At 57.9% G+C, this 17253-nt stretch overlaps 7 protein-coding genes across 7 annotated transcripts; 3 read left to right on the forward strand and 4 right to left on the reverse strand.

Annotated features, from left to right (window-relative positions):
* Nucleotides 1-853: 853 nt before the first annotated feature.
* LMH87_004753 (uncharacterized protein) lies at nucleotides 854-1943 on the forward strand (the record flags this gene model as incomplete). Its single annotated transcript, XM_056196022.1, has 3 exons — nucleotides 854-941; nucleotides 1013-1753; nucleotides 1834-1943. The coding sequence occupies 3 exons, from the start codon at nucleotides 854-856 to the stop codon at nucleotides 1941-1943; spliced, it is 939 nt and encodes a 312-aa protein (XP_056049592.1).
* Nucleotides 1944-2279: 336 nt separating this feature from the next.
* On the reverse strand, nucleotides 2280-3866 carry LMH87_004754 (uncharacterized protein; the record flags this gene model as incomplete). The annotated part of the gene is made up of 3 exons (XM_056196023.1): nucleotides 2280-2752; nucleotides 2828-2969; nucleotides 3066-3866. 3 exons carry the CDS (start codon nucleotides 3864-3866, stop codon nucleotides 2280-2282), a joined length of 1416 nt encoding a protein of 471 aa, XP_056049593.1.
* Nucleotides 3867-6170: 2304 nt separating this feature from the next.
* LMH87_004755 (uncharacterized protein) lies at nucleotides 6171-8037 on the forward strand (the record flags this gene model as incomplete). Its single annotated transcript, XM_056196024.1, has 6 exons — nucleotides 6171-6410; nucleotides 6472-6513; nucleotides 6568-6859; nucleotides 6940-7366; nucleotides 7461-7952; nucleotides 8013-8037. The coding sequence occupies 6 exons, from the start codon at nucleotides 6171-6173 to the stop codon at nucleotides 8035-8037; spliced, it is 1518 nt and encodes a 505-aa protein (XP_056049594.1).
* A 173-nt stretch (nucleotides 8038-8210) lies between these two features.
* On the reverse strand, nucleotides 8211-11022 carry LMH87_004756 (uncharacterized protein; the record flags this gene model as incomplete). Its single annotated transcript, XM_056196025.1, has 3 exons — nucleotides 8211-10782; nucleotides 10835-10947; nucleotides 11005-11022. The coding sequence occupies 3 exons, from the start codon at nucleotides 11020-11022 to the stop codon at nucleotides 8211-8213; spliced, it is 2703 nt and encodes a 900-aa protein (XP_056049595.1).
* A 578-nt stretch (nucleotides 11023-11600) lies between these two features.
* LMH87_004757 (uncharacterized protein) lies at nucleotides 11601-12960 on the forward strand (the record flags this gene model as incomplete). The annotated part of the gene is made up of 4 exons (XM_056196027.1): nucleotides 11601-11705; nucleotides 11804-11966; nucleotides 12022-12332; nucleotides 12382-12960. 4 exons carry the CDS (start codon nucleotides 11601-11603, stop codon nucleotides 12958-12960), a joined length of 1158 nt encoding a protein of 385 aa, XP_056049596.1.
* Nucleotides 12961-13824: 864 nt separating this feature from the next.
* LMH87_004758 (uncharacterized protein) lies at nucleotides 13825-15423 on the reverse strand (the record flags this gene model as incomplete). The annotated part of the gene is made up of 4 exons (XM_056196028.1): nucleotides 13825-14706; nucleotides 14796-15078; nucleotides 15142-15261; nucleotides 15362-15423. 4 exons carry the CDS (start codon nucleotides 15421-15423, stop codon nucleotides 13825-13827), a joined length of 1347 nt encoding a protein of 448 aa, XP_056049597.1.
* A 261-nt stretch (nucleotides 15424-15684) lies between these two features.
* LMH87_004759 (uncharacterized protein) lies at nucleotides 15685-15992 on the reverse strand (the record flags this gene model as incomplete). Its single annotated transcript, XM_056196029.1, has 2 exons — nucleotides 15685-15693; nucleotides 15759-15992. 2 exons carry the CDS (start codon nucleotides 15990-15992, stop codon nucleotides 15685-15687), a joined length of 243 nt encoding a protein of 80 aa, XP_056049598.1.
* Nucleotides 15993-17253: the final 1261 nt, after the last annotated feature.

The following is a 17253-nucleotide window of genomic DNA, read 5'->3' on the forward strand; positions in this document are numbered from 1 at the left end:
CCCGTGGCGGTCGTGCGTGTTCATGTCTGCAGCGCCATGCCTAGGAGTACGTCAACGCCACGTCCTTGTAAGCAGAGTTTTACAATACTCGCCGAAGTGAAGCTGGCCCGCGCTCGGCCGTGGCGCTGGGAGCCCTCCGCCTCTGGGAGCATACAGCACCATATCTGCCACAAATGAACCCTTGACGTCGAAGCTTCGCGACAATCTCGAGCGCCTCACGATCCACGCCTACTGTAGTCTCCACCCACGGAGGTCCGCTGTGACGCCTTCAGTGACTGAAAATCATCAGCACTGTGACGCGATGCTCTGGCGAAGCTACAGTGGCTTTCCAGCGCGTAACTATAGGTACCCAGGCAGGTTGACTCGTTGACAACAGCCGCCACAGCCACTTGCCACAGCAGCCAAGCAGCTCCTGGACACCTGGACCCCTAAAAAACGCCCACCACAGGCTCGGCGTGGGCCCACTACAGCTCCCGCACCAGGCTTGCGCGCACCCACCAATGACATCAGTCCTGCCCCTCCACGGGCCCCGCTGTCTGCAAGCTAACGTTAGCAGCCGGGGAAAAGCAGCTCAGGGAAGAAAAAGTCGTTCACCGACTACCACTTTCTTGCGACGAAAAAAATCTGAGAAGCTCGGCCCGCCAACCAGAGGCGTCGATATCCACTGTTGTTTATGTCATGATGAGGAGTAAACCAAGGTCGCCAGGGAAAATTTTTATTTCCTATTGTTTAGCCGGTGGCTTTTAAAAAGTTCAAGGGACCCCTCCATCGCTTTGTGCCTTGCCCAATCTTCCTCCCCTCATCAACCTTTTTTTTTAATCTATATACCCCAAAACAAAAGACTTTATACACAATGTCTGACGACAAGATTGAGAACCCCGTCTCCTTCAGCAAGCTCCAGGAGCTCGAGGATGACTTTGAGGATGTCGAGGTTGAGCTTCGTACGTTTCCTGAACCCTGAAAAAATCTGGAAAAAAAACCGATAGAGACAAACAGACTAACACACACACAGTCCGCCAGCAGGCCAAGCTCACCGCCGACCTCTACACCAAGCGCGCCCAGGTCATTGCCGACATCCCCAACTTCTGGCCTCTCGTCCTCGAGCAGTCGCCCGCCGACCTCGACGAGTACATCCAGCCCACCGACTCGGCCGTGCTGCTCAACTCGCTCACCGACCTCTCCGTCGAGCGCTTCGAGCTCGCCTCGGGCGGCGACCCGCGCAGCATCGCCATCAAGCTCACCTTTGGCCCCAACGAGTACTTTTCCGACACGACGCTCGAGAAGAAGTTTTGGTGGCGCTACGCCAAGGACGGCTGGGCTGGCCTCGTCTCGGAGCCCGTCAAGATCAACTGGAAGTCCAAGGACAAGGACCTGACCCAGGGCCTGCTCGACCTCGTCTGCCAGGTCCGCGCCGCCGAGCGCCAGCTGCCCGCCGGCAAGAAGCTCGACGACGACGCCGAGCCCAAGAAGTCGCTGCTCGCCCAGATGGAGGCCACCGGCCTCGGCGGCGTCTCCTTCTTCGCCTGGTTCGGCTTCTGCGGCCGCAACGTCTCGGCCGAGGAGTCCAAGGAGGCCTTTAAGGAGGAGCAGGCCAAGCGCCAGAAGCGCAAGGCCGGCGAGGAGGTCGACGAGGACGACGACGAGGATGACGACGACGACTTTGACGAGTACGACACGGAAATCTTCCCCACCGCCGACGACGTCGCCGTCTGCATCGCCGAGGACGTCTGGCCCAACGCCATCAAGTACTTCAGTGAGTAGTGCCCCTAACAAGTGACGCACAAAATAAGTCGTGGCAAGAGGAAAAGAGATGCTAACGGTCAGATCTTTTAGTCACCGCCATGGAGCACGATGCTCTCTCCGACATGGACTTTGAGGAGTCTGACGAGGAGATGGAGGAGGCCGACGGCGAGGAGCACACCTCCAAGAAGCGCAAGGCTTAGATGATTCTGCCACGATCACGTCCCCCTTTTCCTCTGAAAAAAGGTGTTTTTGATGCAAAACTGTAATGATGTTGGATTTTTAAAGAAGAATGATGCCCCCGCTTTTGTTTTGGCTAGATACCCGTCGTGCTAGGACACACGGTCCAAACACAGATTAGAAAGAAGGAAGAAAAAAACACCTTGCTAAATGCAAAGCAATGAAACAAACAAATCACGAAAACTGCTGTGACTTGAAAGCATTTCATCCTAAAAGAGAAAAGAATAATGGACAAAAATTTGGGTTTCATTCATTCGGCCTCGGTCTATCAAAGTCTGTTTAGATGACAACATCCCGCCCTATTTGGCCTTGAGCTCGTCCTGCGTGCGCTTCGCCGCCGCCCAGTCCACCTTGCCGTTGCCCTGGAAGACGCCGAGGCGATCGTACAGCGACCGCGCGCGCAGGTACGGGTCGAGCTCCCAAAAGTTCTCGGCCAGCTGCTTGGCGAGCTCGTCGCGCTCGTGCTTGATGACGCTCGTCTTGGCCTTGTCCGTGGTGGCCGCGGCGGCCCACTCGCGGGTCTTGTCCTCGAAGAGCGCGGCGAGCTCCTTGCGGCGGGCGAGCAGCTTGTCGCGCGTGGCCGTGTCCTCCATCTTGGCGTTCTCGCCGTCGACGGGCGGCACGTACTCGTACTCCCAGGGGTCGGTGCCGCCGAGGTCGCCGACGAGGTGCTCGGGCGCAATGTACTTGCTAATCTCCTTGGCGCCAGAGGTGAAGTGCACCTTGGAGGCGACGACGGGGTCCAGCCAGCGCTCGATGATGCGGTAGACGCCTGGAGAGGAGGGATTAGTATCGGGCGGAACAAGGGGATGGTGACGAGAAGATAGAGAGAGAGAGACAAACGTACCGCTGAAGCCCCATGGCGCATTGTGAATCAGGATGCAGCCCAGCGACTCGGGGTAGTTGGCCTCGAGGCACTGAATCAGGAACTTGACGGGGACGTAGTCCATGTTGGAGAGGGAAAAGCCCGTCAGGTCAAACACGGTCGTCTAAACATGGCAGTCTCGTCAGTTTGCAATTTCATTTGTTTTTTCCCTTTACATTTCCGTGAGCAGCTTGGAGGGGGGGGTTCTTTTTTTACTTACACCCATCTCAACAGGCGCCTGCAGCGACAGCCTCGCCAGCTCGATGCTGTACACGGTAAACCTTTCCAGGCTCTCCACGCTCTGATCCGAGGCGCGATGCTTCGCGGCACGGATGTAATTCACCGGCCGTCCATCCCGATCCACGCCGTGCAGGAAGCTCTTGGCCCAGCGCATCTGGTTCAGAAAGTCCTTGCCGAGCGTCTTGTCCTTGCTGCCGGCGGCGCCGTTGACCTCCTGCTCGAGCGCGTGGCCCTCGCCCTGGCGCATGAGCACGCGGTCGACCTTCATGTCCTCGGTGCGCCAGCGCACCGACTTGGCGAGCATGACGACGGCGCGCATCAGGTTCCACTTGCGGGCGCGCAGGAAGCGCAGCGCCAGCGTGTCCGGGTGCTCGTGCTTGACGGCCTCGACGATGATGGCGCGCGCCGTCTCGGGCGTGTACAGATCCAGCGCCTCGAGCGCCAGCTTCATCAGCTCCTCCTTGTCCGGCTCGTCGTCGGGCATCAGCTTCTGCATCTCCTTGACGCAGTTGGGGAACTTGGGGTGCGTGAGCTCCGTCGTCTTCTTCTTGCCGAAGAAGCCCCATCCGCCAGAGGCAGGCTTGGGCGAGGCGGCGGCGGCGGCGGCCGGCTCGACGGCCTCGCCGCGGGCCTTTTTCTCCTCGTAGATGCGCGCCTCCGTCTCGTACATCTCGAGCACCTGGAAGCCGAAGGCCCAGAGCTGGCGCAGCTTGTCCTCCTGCTCGTCGGTCAGGTTGCCGAGGTGGCCCGGCGCGATCTCGTGGGCGCCGTTTTGCGACATGGTGATGGCGGTGTGTACGGAACTTGGTTCGAGTGGAACGTGGGGAGAGGGGGTTGGCTGTGTTGAGAGGCCCGGTTGCGAACAAATCTAGTCGCGACTGTATAGCAAGGTCTAATTTTCACAATCTCGTATCAATCCCAAAAGAAAGAAAAAAACTAAAAAGGAGGGAAGCCGAATAAGAGAAGAGGAAGAGAGGTCAAGAACCAACGAACAGGGCTGGCGCCGGACTGGCTTAATAGTTGGCAATTCGCTAGCTTCCCCTGGGCGACTGACTGGCCCTCTCTCTCCGCATCACATGTGGCTTGTGACAATGGGCTTTCTGCAAGCTCAAAATTAAACGCAGCCACCGGAATCCCATGAAACTAAGCCCCTTTCTGTGTACGGAGCACTTTTATGCAAGCCTCTTGGGCATTTGGAGCAACGTAATGTCCCCCTTGTCCCGTGGCACGGCCGCCGCCGCCGCCGCCGCGCGTGGCTTTTCGTGTGCTCGTGCCTAGGGAACTAGCACTTTCCGGCCCCGCGATTTTTCCAACGCAAAGTTTGGGTCAGGTTTAGTTGGCTAGTTACCCCGCATTATTATTGGCGCTCCCTTCTCTTTTCTCTCACGTTCCTTGGCCCGTGGGCTGACAAGGTTTCTCGCTAGCGCTGGGGACCAAGTTGCCAGGGCCGAGCTTCCCCTCACGAGCGACAGAAGGCGGCGGCGGCGGCGGACCTAAATTCTAAAGGTTCGCGCCGTGCTTTACTACCAACCTGGAGGCCCTCAAAGCCCTCCCTCCACGCCTTTGGTCAACTTGGCGAGGCTGGCGCTGCTGGCCCCCCTGCGCAGGGACCCTACGTACCCACGAAACGTTGAGGGACCGCCTTGATAAGAGAGAGAGGAGCCCCATCAGATCGGTTCGGCGAGGGACGAGAGCGATCTACATGGCCTGACAGCCGGTTACCTCGGTACAAGTCTGTTTCGTTGCCTTGTAGGCTGTCGCTGCTCTGTTGTATTGCCGACGGGGGGTTCGAGGGCAGGCGTACGTTGGCGAGGACAGAAACTGGATCGCATTGAATACACGCGTACAAAAACGACATGGAACACGTAGGCCCTGAATTGCCGGTATCTGTGGTGGCTCTGGCCGAGGCAGCAAGCTTCACCGGAGGCCTGTCACATATGTACAAAGTATGGATGCATTGACCAACAACTTACAAAGGGGGGGCTTGTGTCCCGCAAATGGAGACTCAACCGTCCACGCCGTAGCAATCCCTACAATCTACAGATACAGAACTGTGCAATCTGCGCTGGGTAGAGGCTGGGGCTCTGTGTGGGGGAGGGCAGCATACCGGTAGGGCTGGGAAGCACGTGTAGATGCCGTTCCTGACCAAGATGGCCGGGCTTCTGCCATTGCAAATGGTGGTTTGAAAAAATGTCGCCGTCTGCGTCGCTTATTAGTAGGCACGAGGCTATTTCTCAGCATCGATCTGCGTTCGCTGGTGTGTCGTCGGCACTCGGCCACTTGTTGCCCGACCCCGTCGTCGGTCTCCGACCAGTATGACGCCTGACATTTCTAAGCAGCCTTTTCCTCGACATCTTACATGCAAAATACCATCGAGACTTGAACTAGTTTCGCTCCCATACGTGTGGCATCTTTTTCCATCATTTGTCATCCGTTTCTAGCATCGTGTCCTTTTGCCGAAACTCGCAATGGCAAGTGTGGCAAAGGAAGACACTGGATCGGTACCGAGCCCCCCGCCGCCGCTGTCTGTCTGCACGGTTTCGGCTCCGACAAGCAAAATCCGGGGCAATATTTCCGATGGCTGATTAAACACAACTACCTATAATTGGATATGCAAATGCTCAATTTTTCTAGATGCAAGTATCATCAACGACTTTCGCCATGAGCCAATCCGCGCCGCCCGTTTTCCAATTCTAGCGTCATAGGCTCCGCATCGCCAACCTAGCTGCTCTCTGTCTGCTCTACCTGCTCCGTACCTAGAAGCTCGGAGACCTCCCCAGTCCGAACACGACCTGGTAAGCGCAAAGAATCGTTTCTCTGGCATTCGTTGTCTTTCAGCCTCCGCGCCACAGAAAACCCCCTTCTTCTACTTGCTCGCGCTCCATCGGCCTAAGTTTTTCTACCGACGCTACTTTTCCGCCGGTCTTGTTTCTCTCGGCGCATCGCAGGTCGCGGCGCCACGCTGTCCGAAGCTCCCACCAACGCTTTTGTAGACTAAGGCTTTCCGTCCGGAGCAACTAGGCAGGGCTCGCTGGATGCGTTTTGGGGGCGGTCGCATCTACATGTATAAAACCCCAGGCCCTGCATGCGTCTTCCACTGCTGCGAGCGAGATCTGTAGAATCGCATCGCCTTCTCCCTCGCATCACAGCGCATCGCCACACAACAGTCCACCGCACATCTCCGCTAGATACCCGCAGACAACTGTACACCATGGGCTCCCCGACGCATATCCAGGTCCGCGCCGACGAGACGGGTCTTTTGGGCATGAAGCAGACGCCCGAGGCCGCGGCCAAGGTCAGCGCGCTGCTGCAGGAAGACATGGAGGTGCGTCCAGGCCAAACTGCGCCGCTAGCTTCGCAGCTTGACTGACTTCCGGGCTCTGCAGAAACACAATGTCTTTTTCAACGAAAAGGGATACCACAACCATGTAAAAGCCGTCAGATACTCACCTGGGCTAGCATGTTGCTAATCTATCACTTAGCTTGTCCATCAGCTGCTGGCGCTGTACGGCACCGGTGCCACGGCCGAGGACATCCAGCGCGGCTACGATCACAATAAATCCTACCAGCTGAAGCGAAACGAGCAGGGCGAGAAAGCTCAGAATGCCCTCCGCGACAACTACGACGAGGCCGCCAAGGAATTCTACGGCCGTGGCCGATACTACGGCGACTTTCTTCGCTTCTACCAGGGCGAGATCGAGAAGCATGGATGGCAGGAAACGGTCCTCAAGTATCTCATTGGCAAGGAACCAAACTTTCGTCGCCTCTTTGCCGGTAAGGCGCTTTTTCTTTTTGTCTTTGTCCTTCGCACAAACAACAGTTTCTCCTTTGCTAATCTGTCACATTTGAAACAGGCCTTCTACACCCGTACCTCCAGCTCATGTACGGCTTCGAGTGGGCGCAGCCCGCCATCGTCGCCGAGGGCCTCGCGCAGACGAGCATCCACAGGGACAACTACGGCCCCCTCTTCGCCACCGTCGACGAAAAGATCCAGCAGAACCCGCCCGCGAAGCAGCGCCACCTGGCCGACCTCTACGACACCATCGCCGCCGAGTACCCGCACCTGGTGGCCGAGTCGCGGTGGGAGGACGGCGACGGGAGCCAGGCCGCCGTGCTGGACCGCATCCCGGACCAGGTCGCCGACTACCTCGCCGCCAACGTCAAGGTCGGCCCGGACGGCTTCGACGAGCAGGTCGACGCCATGGTGCACGCGTCGGCGTACTTTGCCGCCGCGTCCATCTTCCACCCGCCTCACAAGCCCAAGTTTGACTTTTTCATCATGCAAGTTCTCTCTCTCTCTCTTCTCTTTGCAACTGTCCTCCCTCTCCTTTTCCTCCTCCTCCCATTCGCGCGTGCTAACACTTGGCTACAACAGCCATCACAACAACCTCAGCCCCGCGTTCCTCTGGCTCAAGACCCAGGACTGGATCCCCGCGGCCGCCAAGCTCCGCCTCCTCGAGTGGAAGCTGCGCACCGGCATCCTGACGTTCCTGTCCCGCGGCAGCCCGCGCTTCGACATGGCCGCGCTGCGCGCCTACGTGCCGCTCGACATCCGCACCGGTAAGGCCGACAGGATGGTCGGCAGGCCCGAGGAGCTGCTGCCGCGGCTGCACGCCATCCCCGACGACGGGCACGTCATCAAGGTCGCGCGCGCGCTGCTGCTCGCGCAGCAGGCCTCGAGGCCGTATCTCGACCGCCCGCGGCAGCAGCGCCCGTCGTGGATCCGCTTCGAGGACGACGAGACGTGGCTCAAGGCGCACTATGCGCTACTCGACAGCGTCGAGGGAGCCGACGTCGAGAGCGGAAAGGAGCCGCGCTGGGTCCGCTCGGCCGGTTTCGACAGCGCGTGGGAGGAAGTCCCCAAGCTGTAAGCGTGCCGCTTGAATCGCATCCCCAATATGATGGAGTCTGATGTCGCTCATGGCAGACCTCTCTCTAGTTCGCGACTTTAACTGCAGTCCGTAATGGGCTGGCCTGTGGACGGTATTTTGGGTATTCAACTTTTTTGTATTGTATCAATAACGCCCCACGATTGCTCTATGAATACGACTATGATGATGAAAACCAAGAAAAAAACAACCAAAAATATAACATGATTATCAAATATGCCGACGTGTCTTGCCACCTACTCCAGCCCAATCCATCCATCCTCGTCATCACTAGACGCCTCCTCGGCGGCGCCATTCATGTCCACATCAATGCTCACAGCGCCATTCTCTTCCTCATCCCCAGCCATCAACGCCTTCTTTTCGTTCGTGCTCTTTGTGCCCGCCTGTCCCAGCAGGTAGTCGACCATGTAGACGTTTTCGTCGGCGAGGCGCTTAATATCGTCGCGCATGCGAGTCACGGCGCGGTTCACGACACGCAGCTCGACGTCGACCTTGGCGCGGTGGGCCGTCAGCCAGGCGCCGTGGCTGTCGACGAGGGCCTTGATCCAGAGCAGGCAAAACTCCATGTGCGGCGACTCCTCGGTCTGCGCGGCGACGAACCGCAGCAGGCGCGGGACGTAGACGACGGGCAGGCCCGCGACGGCGAGGCCAATGTCCGCGGGGGGCACGGCCTGGAAGACGCGCTGCACGATGGCGGCCTCGTTGAGGCGAAACGCCATGACGAGCGCCTTGAGGTAGTCGCGCTCCGTCTCGAGCACCGCGAGGGTCGACGCCGGCGTAATCTCCATATGCAGGTCAAACGGGTCAAACTGCACCGTCGTGTCGAGGCTGTAGATGAGCAGGCCCTCGGTGGAGGCGGCGCAGAACGAGGTGCCGGCGGGCGAAAAGGCGATGCCGCTGACGCGCACCTCGGGGAAGCGCCGGCGGGCCGAGGGGTCGCCGCCGCGCTTGGAGCCGGGCAGGCCCTCGGCGGCGCGGGCGGCCTCGCGGTCCGAAATCTCGTCGTCGTCAATGTCGGCGGCTGTGCCGGCCTCGGTGAGGAGCCTGCTGTTGAGGAACTCCTGCGTGCCCGAGAGCGAGAGGTTGACGCTGACGGTGAACTTCTTGAGCAGCACCATGGTGGTGACGGAGTAGAGGCAGATGTACTTGGAGTTGCCGCCGGCGAGGATGCAGCTGCCGTCGGTGCTGTACCGTATCGAGTTGTAGGCCTTTGCGCCGGCCACGTTGGCGGCGGTGCGGCGGTCGGTGATTTTGCGCCCGCCCGAGGCGTCGCGTCGCCCATCGACACCGGCGACCTGCTCGGCCTCCATGCTCCAAAACGTCAGCTGCCCGTCGAGCGTGGAGATGGCGAGCTGCAGCGAGTCCGGGCGTACCGCAATGTCGAGCACGTCGGCCTGCAACTGCAGCGGCTCGCTCGTCTGCGTGCGGCTGAAGATGGACCAGATGCGCGCGGTGCGGTCCCAACTGCCCGAGACGAGAGAGTCGCCGTTGGGCGCAAACGCGAGCGACGAGACGGGGCCCTCGTGGCCCGACAGCTGGTCCAGCAGCTGGCCGGTCTGCACGGACCAGATGTGGATGTCAAAGGAGTCGAGGGAGCCGGCGGCCACGACCTCACCGCTAGGGTCGACGGCCATGCTGGAGAAGGAGAGGCGCGTGGGCGCCGTAAAGGTGCGGAAGTTGCGGTAGCGGATGAGGTCCCAGGCGCGGATGGAGCCGTCGAGGCTGGACGTGAAGAGGACGTTGCCCTTTTTGGCAAACTCGCAGGCGGTGACGCCAGACGTGTGCTCGGTAAAGGTGACGATGCAGAAGCCGGACTCGATATCCCAGACTTTGATCTTGCCGTCGTCAGCGGTGGTGACAATTTTGGTGCCGTCAGGCGAGTAGACGAGCGAGTTCATCGAGTCAAAGTGGCCCTGCTGCTTGAGGATGTAGGACTCGGACTGCCACTCCCAGACCAGAAGCTGGCCGAGCTTGGAGGCGCCAAACGCAAGCCACTCGCCGCTCTTGTTGATGGTGACAAAGTCAATATCGTTTTGTGAGATGCTGAGCTTGTGGATATTGTTAAAGTCGGGCATCTCGTAGAGGCCAAAGAGGCCGTTGGAGAAGCCGGCGACGAGTAGGTTCGACTCGGGGTGGAAAGAAGCGCAGCGGACATTGGCGCTGCCTTGCATGAAATAGTGCTTCTGTACAATGCGCCAGTGCATATCGGAGTCGTCGTCCTCGTCCATGTCCTCATCATCCTCCTTGACGCGGTTGAGCGGCTTCACATAGCGCCAGTCAAACACGGCGCCGTCTTTGCTGACCGTGTAGATGATTTCCTGGTTCTCCGAGAACCAGGCGCCAATGACGGGCTGCTTGTGCCCTGAGAGCACCGTCGGCGTGAAGCCCTCCTCAGCGCCGACGCTCCATATCCTCGCTGTGAGGTCCTTGGAGGCTGTGAGGAAGAAGCGCGAGTCGCTGGACCACTCAATGTGCTGCACGTCGTCAAAGTGCCCGGTGTGCGTGTGGTGCTTTACAAACGGCGCAAATTCAAGCTCGCCGCCGGCGTTGGTATCCGGCGTGGACGGCACGTGCCAGACCTCGAGTTTGCGGCCGAGGCCGACGGCAAAGTGGCGGCCCGAAGGCGAGAAGGAGAGCGCGGTGATTTTGCCCTTGAAGGAAAAGTGGTATATCGATATTCTTCGGGGGACGTTTGTCAGAATGGCGTGGCCATCTTCGTCGACTGTGAGGAGGAGGTTGCCGCGCGGGGTGAGACCGAGGCGTGCAATATTTTTGCGGTGCGCAAACGGAAGGGTATATGATTTATTTCTAGCGAAATTAGTATCGCAAGCTTGGCTGGAGTTTCAGTGTCTGTACATACTCAACGAGGTTAAAAACCGTCACTCTGTTGCCGACGGGCGAGAAGAGGTGGGTGCCATCGGGACTGTAGAGCAGATTGCCCTGGCAGTACACCGTGCCCAGCAAATTGGAAAACTGTAAAAGTTAGTAACTGGTTCTAGAGTACGCTCCGAACATTCAGAGGCAGCATACCCTGAAATCGGTCTTCATTGTCGTCTGGCGTCCATTATTCGCAAAAGTTGCAATTGGCCGTCCAAAACTTTCCAAGCTGCGATGCTTATCGATAGGCCGAAATTTTTGGAGGGGCCGGCCATTAGTTGTTCCATGTGGCCTCCATTGTACTGGTAGCCACTGCCGGCGCCAGCCACAGCGACCAAATTGGCGGTGGAGCGCACTGACCGCCTTGCCGGTCGCTGCCACTGCCAGCAGCGTCTGGCCGTTGGCTGGGAAAGGGGGGCCGTTCTGGTGCTTGCCCCATGTCCCATCGCACTGACCAGTGACCAGCGCTGCCCGCAAGACAAGACCCCCAGACGAATCCAAGACCAGCAAAATTGGTGGCCACGACCCCCCTTTGGTGCCCCTGAACGCCCACCCATCCAAGCTCCGAACCTCCTCCACCTTTGGACCATCCTGCCAAACGCTCTTCTTGATCAATCGATCTCAGCATTTGATAGGCAGATATCTTGGGTCGTCCTTTGCTGCTTGTCGATTCATTCTTTGGTCACCGTGCCGACTTCTCCTCTCTCGTCTATTCATTCCCCGACAGCTCACCCCTCATCATATTCAAGATGGCTCCTGCCAACGCCGAGAGTGCGTCGCCAATTGGCATTGCCAATCTGCCTAACCAGCGTCACAAGATTGTCGCAAAGCGCGGTGCCGGCTTCACCATTATGGTATGCAGACGTCTCTTCCCTCCTCTGTGCTACCCTTCGCGCGAGCAGGGCTGCATCCCGCCATTTGACCATGACACCGCTAACAGCTCCGCCATTAGGTTGCTGGAGAGTCTGGCCTCGGAAAGACGACTTTCATCAACACGCTGTTCTCGACCACCATCAAGAACTATGCCGACCACAAGCGTCGTCATCAGAAGCAGGTCGACAAGACTGTCGAGATTGAGATCACCAAGGCCGAGCTCGAGGAGAAGTTCTTCAAGGGTGCGTGCTTCCCACGTCTCACGGGCAAGCTTCCCGAGTGCTAACAGTATTGTAGTTCGCCTGACCGTCATCGACACGCCCGGATTCGGAGACTACGTCAACAACCGTGACTCCTGGATGCCCATTATCGAGTTCCTCGACGACCAGCACGAGTCCTACATGCTTCAGGAGCAGCAGCCCCGCCGCCAGGACAAGATTGATCTCCGTGTCCACGCCTGTCTATACTTTATCCGCCCTACCGGCCACACTCTCAAGCCACTCGATATCGAGGTCATGAAGAAGCTCTGCACCCGCGTGAACCTGATTCCCGTCATCGCCAAGGCTGATACTCTCAGCCCTGCCGACTTGGCCAAATTCAAGCAGCGCGTACGTTGGACATGAAACTCTAATACAGTATCACTGCTAACTTTTCCAGATCGCCGCCGTCATCGAGGCGCAGAATATTAAGATTTATCAGCCCCCGGTAGAGGAGGACGACGATGCTGCTGCCCAGCACGCGCGCAGCCTCATGGCCGCTATGCCTTTTGCTGTGATCGGTTCCGAAAAGGACGTCAAGACGACCGACGGACGCATCGTCAAGGGCCGTCAGTACTCTTGGGGCGTTGCCGAAGTCGAAAACGAGGACCACTGCGACTTTAAGAAGCTTCGATCCATTCTGATTCGCACCCACATGCTCGATCTCATCCACACGACCGAGGAGCTTCACTACGAAGCTTACCGCGCTCAGCAGATGGAGACGCGCAAGTTTGGCGAGGCCCGCCCCCGCAAGCTCGATAACCCCAAGTTTAAGGAAGAGGAAGAGGCCCTCCGCAAGCGTTTCACTGAGCAGGTTAAGATCGAGGAACAGCGCTTCCGCCAGTGGGAGCAGAAGCTCATCTCCGAGCGTGACCGCCTCAACAAGGATCTCGAGCAGACTCACGCTCAGATCAAGCAGCTCGAGTCGGAGCTCGAGTCCATGCAGGGCAGCGCTGTCCGCAGCCACGGCCGCCGCTAAGCATTTCGACAATGTTTCGTGTCTTGCTTGCAGAGCGACTTGACAGTCAGGCGTTTGCGGTTTTCGCATCTACGCCCCATCTCGGGCATGACGTTGAAAAGGCCGAATAGCACCATATGGGAATACAAGCATGGATATTCTTGGCAGCGGGTTCCAGCATTGGCGATATGGGTCTGCCTCATGAATGGCACCTTTAGATTGTGGAGGAACAGCGCTTGCTTGCTCGCTGTTCGGCCTCGTTGCGTAATTGGCCAAGGAGAGCCAAAAAGTTAATAATCCCTTGACGAGCAAGATTTGTCGTGGAAGTTTTGATAATGTAGCCTTATTTTATTCCCTTTATTAACTCAAGTCTCGTATATTCAATTTGCGTTTGTTAGCCTGTAATGAAGAGAGACATGCTGGGCGACGATAAATGTTTGAAGTGGCGGTGGTCTTTGCCTCCAGTAAATGCTAGAAAAAGTACAGATGAAGAACTCCAGAAACAGCAGTAAAACATGCAAAACAGCTAACCAGAAAAACTCCTCGCCTCGACCAAATGATAATCAGAATGAATGAGAAGATGTAAAAAAGCAAATAAACATCAAAGTTGCACCCGACCTCTGGACACGAAGCCCCTGATTTAATGGTTGCTTTTTTTTTTCCTCGTGCAGCCACTGAATGCAGCAGACTACTAAGTGTGTCTCTGCCAACAAAGACAGAAAAGAAAAAAAAGTGTCAGCACAGAGTGTTTTTGCACAACACCCGATGTTGTCTCGTGAGAACTAATAAGCCAGCCTCCCACACCACGCCGCCCATTGAGCATATATGTACAAGAAAGATGTGGACTGGTTGTGCGTGGCAGCGCTCTGGACCATATGTTCTGTCTCATACAGCGTCCATGCTGGCGCGCGTCGTGAGCTGCTCGTTCTTGTTGCCTAGCCGCGAGATCTGCAAAAAGGCGTCGACGCCGTAGCCCTCGAGGCTGTGGACGTGCAGGCTGCCGGCCCAGTACTCGGCGTAGACGCGGCTGAGCGGCAGGCCCATGCCGAGGCGCAGGTTGGGCGGGCGGCTGGTGAGGCTGGACAGCGAGTTCTGCTGCGATGGCGTGTGCGGCGTCGCGGCCGTTGGCGCCTGCTCCTGCGGCGAGGGCGGCGGCGGCGGTGGCGTCGGGTAGGAGGGCGCCTTGAGGTCGGCGCGGCCGAGCTCGTCAATGTGCAGCTCCTGCATGGTGGCGGCCATGCGCGGCACGCGGCCGAGGTTCTCGAGGCGGCTGGCCGACTGCGGGCCCTTGGAAAAGGACCACAGGTAGGGCAGCTCCTCGCGGGGGATGCCGCCGCCGCGGTCCGAGATGCGGATGATGACGTGCTCCTGCGCCTCGCATATCGTGACCTCAATCGGCGGCGGGGGCTCTATTGCGGCGGCAGATTTTTCCTGGAGTTTGGCCTGCCAGTCGATGACGGCCTGCACCGAGTTCCGGAGGAGCTCGCCGATGATGTACTCGAGATGGCTGAGGATGTAGGGGAAGGAGGCGCTGAGGTGGCCGTCGACGCGGATGGCGGGCACCTGGGCGTCGGGGCCGTTGGTGGAGCGAGCGAGGGCGGTGACGGCGGCCGCGCAGCGGTCGATGACGTCGCGCGCCTGGCACTTGATGAAGACCTCGCCGATGAAGTCGCTCTCGGAGAGCTTGGCGCCGGGGGAAAAGTGCGGCGAGTGGTAGGTCTCGGTGAGGGAGAGGTGCTGCTCGGCAATGACGCGCCGAGATATGCGCTGTTTTTGCAGGTTAGCTTGCTTGCTTGCTTTGCTTCAGGTTTTGTAAGGAATGAAGCAAGATAAAGGTACGTGATTTGAGGACATACGGATCGTAACACGGTATTCATAAACTTGTCGAGATCTTGAGGGTTCATCAGCCCGCCACACTCGAGGATGCCCATGGCGAGCTTGGGGATGACGGTCAGGTGGCCCTTGAGGTTCTGGCTGATGACGTCGCAGAGGTGGTCATTGTCCTCGAGGGTCTTTACTTCTTTGATCTTGCGAAACGTGTCAAAGGCGTTGTAGTAGAGGTTGTAGACGTCGTTGATGTGGGGGTTCGTGACGACGACGTAGGGGAGCTGCTGCATGTCGCGGAGGCGATGTGCGATTCTGCGCAGTGTTAGCTTGACTGACGTGAAACAGTGAGCTGAACGGGCTCAGTTAGGTACACACCGGGATGGTAATTCTGTGCGGACATAGTTGGCGGAGCTGATGAGGCGGTTTTCGGTAAGGGAGCGGCCAAAGACCATGAGCTGGCGCAGGCTAATGGGGCGGGCCTCGCGAGCAACCCAGCTGCAGCGTGTTAGCGAAATCAATTGGTTCTTCTTTGGTTGCGGTGCCGCAAATTGTTCTTTATTATTTCGTGCGAATCGCTGGATTGTGCTGGACGTACTCGTCGAGGACAGAGACTGGTCGCCATGCTCCGGCGGCTGTAGCAGCTCCACGTCCGGCCATCGGACGTTGATGCGACGGTCTGGCGGCGGTGGTCCTGGTGAGGGGATCGGTGAGCCGCTGCCGCGGCCGCGTATGGCGCATCGCATTCGACAGCATGGTTATTGGTCCATGCAGCGGGTGCAAGCTCTGTTGTGGTCGGGGTAAAGCTGTCCCTGGGTAGGGGTACCTTGGTCGTGTGTGCTGGGCTGGCCAGGCGGGCAGAGCAATCGTCAGGCGGGAGGGAGGCCCGTGGGTGTCGGTGCTTCCAACGGGCAAACCAAATTAAAAAGACTTTGGGGTAGCTGAGATCAATCGCTGCGATGAATGCTAACACGGCCGGTAGAGGAGAGGCGTACAGTTATAGAGGGGAAAAGTGTCGCATGCGCAGAAATGGTAGAGATTCCAAGGGTATTTTCTGGGACCCAGCGCGAAAGCTTGTGACTGGGTCGGGACAGTGACAGCTTTGATTTTCGGGGGGCTTCTCTCAGGATTTTACCCCACAGCGCGAAGCGGTATCGGCTCCCGATCAGGGCCAAGACGGACAAAGCTGGAGACGCAGTCGGGAGCTCTTGAAACTCACGAGGTGGCATGAAGGAGGAATAGACTCAAGTAAAGAAGAGAAAGAGACATGATTATGGGCCTCAAGAAGACATCAACTTCCGGGAAGACGAGAACAGAAACAATCGCCCCGGAGCTTCCCCTCATTTTCCAAGCCGTGCTTCCCCGCGTTACAGGAGCGCTGCGTGTCTCTTATTTTCGTGTCTGCCCATCTCCAAACGAAATGCTACCTACCTACCAACCTACGGGTGCGTTCCGTCTCGGGTGCATATGCCATTACTGCTGGCGCTCGGCGTCCTTGCTGCCCAATGCTACTGTGGCGACAGAGTTTGGCTGCGAGGCTACTGCACAATGCCAACTAGCATGAAAATGAGTGTGCCCGGTGCGCTTGCACACCAGGCTACAACATACAAGCCAAGAGGGGAATGTCTGCGTTTACAAAGTAGTGAAGAGACTGATTTCGAGTGTGAAATCATTTGTCAAGTCTACGTTTCCCGCCCTTTGATATTCTTCTAGAAATGTTACACAGACGGCTTCTTGCAGTGTTTCTGCAGCCGCCGGTCGTGAGCCACTTTGTTCGAAATCGAATGTGGGCAGGCAGCGGGAGAGACGATCCCAGCCACGTTTGGGCTATTGCCTTTCACATGTTGGAGGTGGCGCCAGACAGCCAACCAGCATCGTCTGGTGGTCCGCGGGGAAGCCCATGTACCTTATTGCTAGGTGACTCAAAGCTCTACAAAGTATCAGCTTGCTTGCGACGACACAGCTTTGTGCTACCCTAGGCTCGACAGCCGTCACGGCTCGGTAGGTTTGTGCGTGTCGCAGGCTCGTAGCCATGTATCCTGCATGTCTGGTACGTGCATGGTCTTCACATGATGTATTTACCCTGGCATACCCCCTGCGACAGCTTGCAACGGTGTGGTGCGTGTAGAGGCCAGGGCAAAAGTTGACCAGCTACCGATCTCAAGCTTGACTGTGTGGAGGTGTTTGGAGCTGGTGAACGAGTCGCCGAGCAGATCCGGCTATCGTGGGCTAGTTTTGTTCCAAGCAACAGTGTATTGACTGGTAAACCGGGCTGCAGCTTTGGAGCAAGACGCGGGCAGCATCATACTGGTGCTGGGTACTACAACAAGAAGAAGCTTGGCCGTTGGCGCGCTCCTCAGCCATGCGTTGCGGGGGCAAAAAGTCAAAATGTTTAGCCGTAGTGTAGGTAACGTGTTAGGCGAGTACGTGGGCAGTGGCAAATTAGGTGAGGGCAACGGGGTACTCAGCAAACAGCATCTGTCTACAACG

The sequence above is a fragment of the Akanthomyces muscarius genome, chromosome 2 (assembly GCF_028009165.1).
Source record: "Akanthomyces muscarius strain Ve6 chromosome 2, whole genome shotgun sequence".
NCBI classification, from domain to species: Eukaryota; Fungi; Ascomycota; class Sordariomycetes; order Hypocreales; family Cordycipitaceae; genus Akanthomyces; species Akanthomyces muscarius.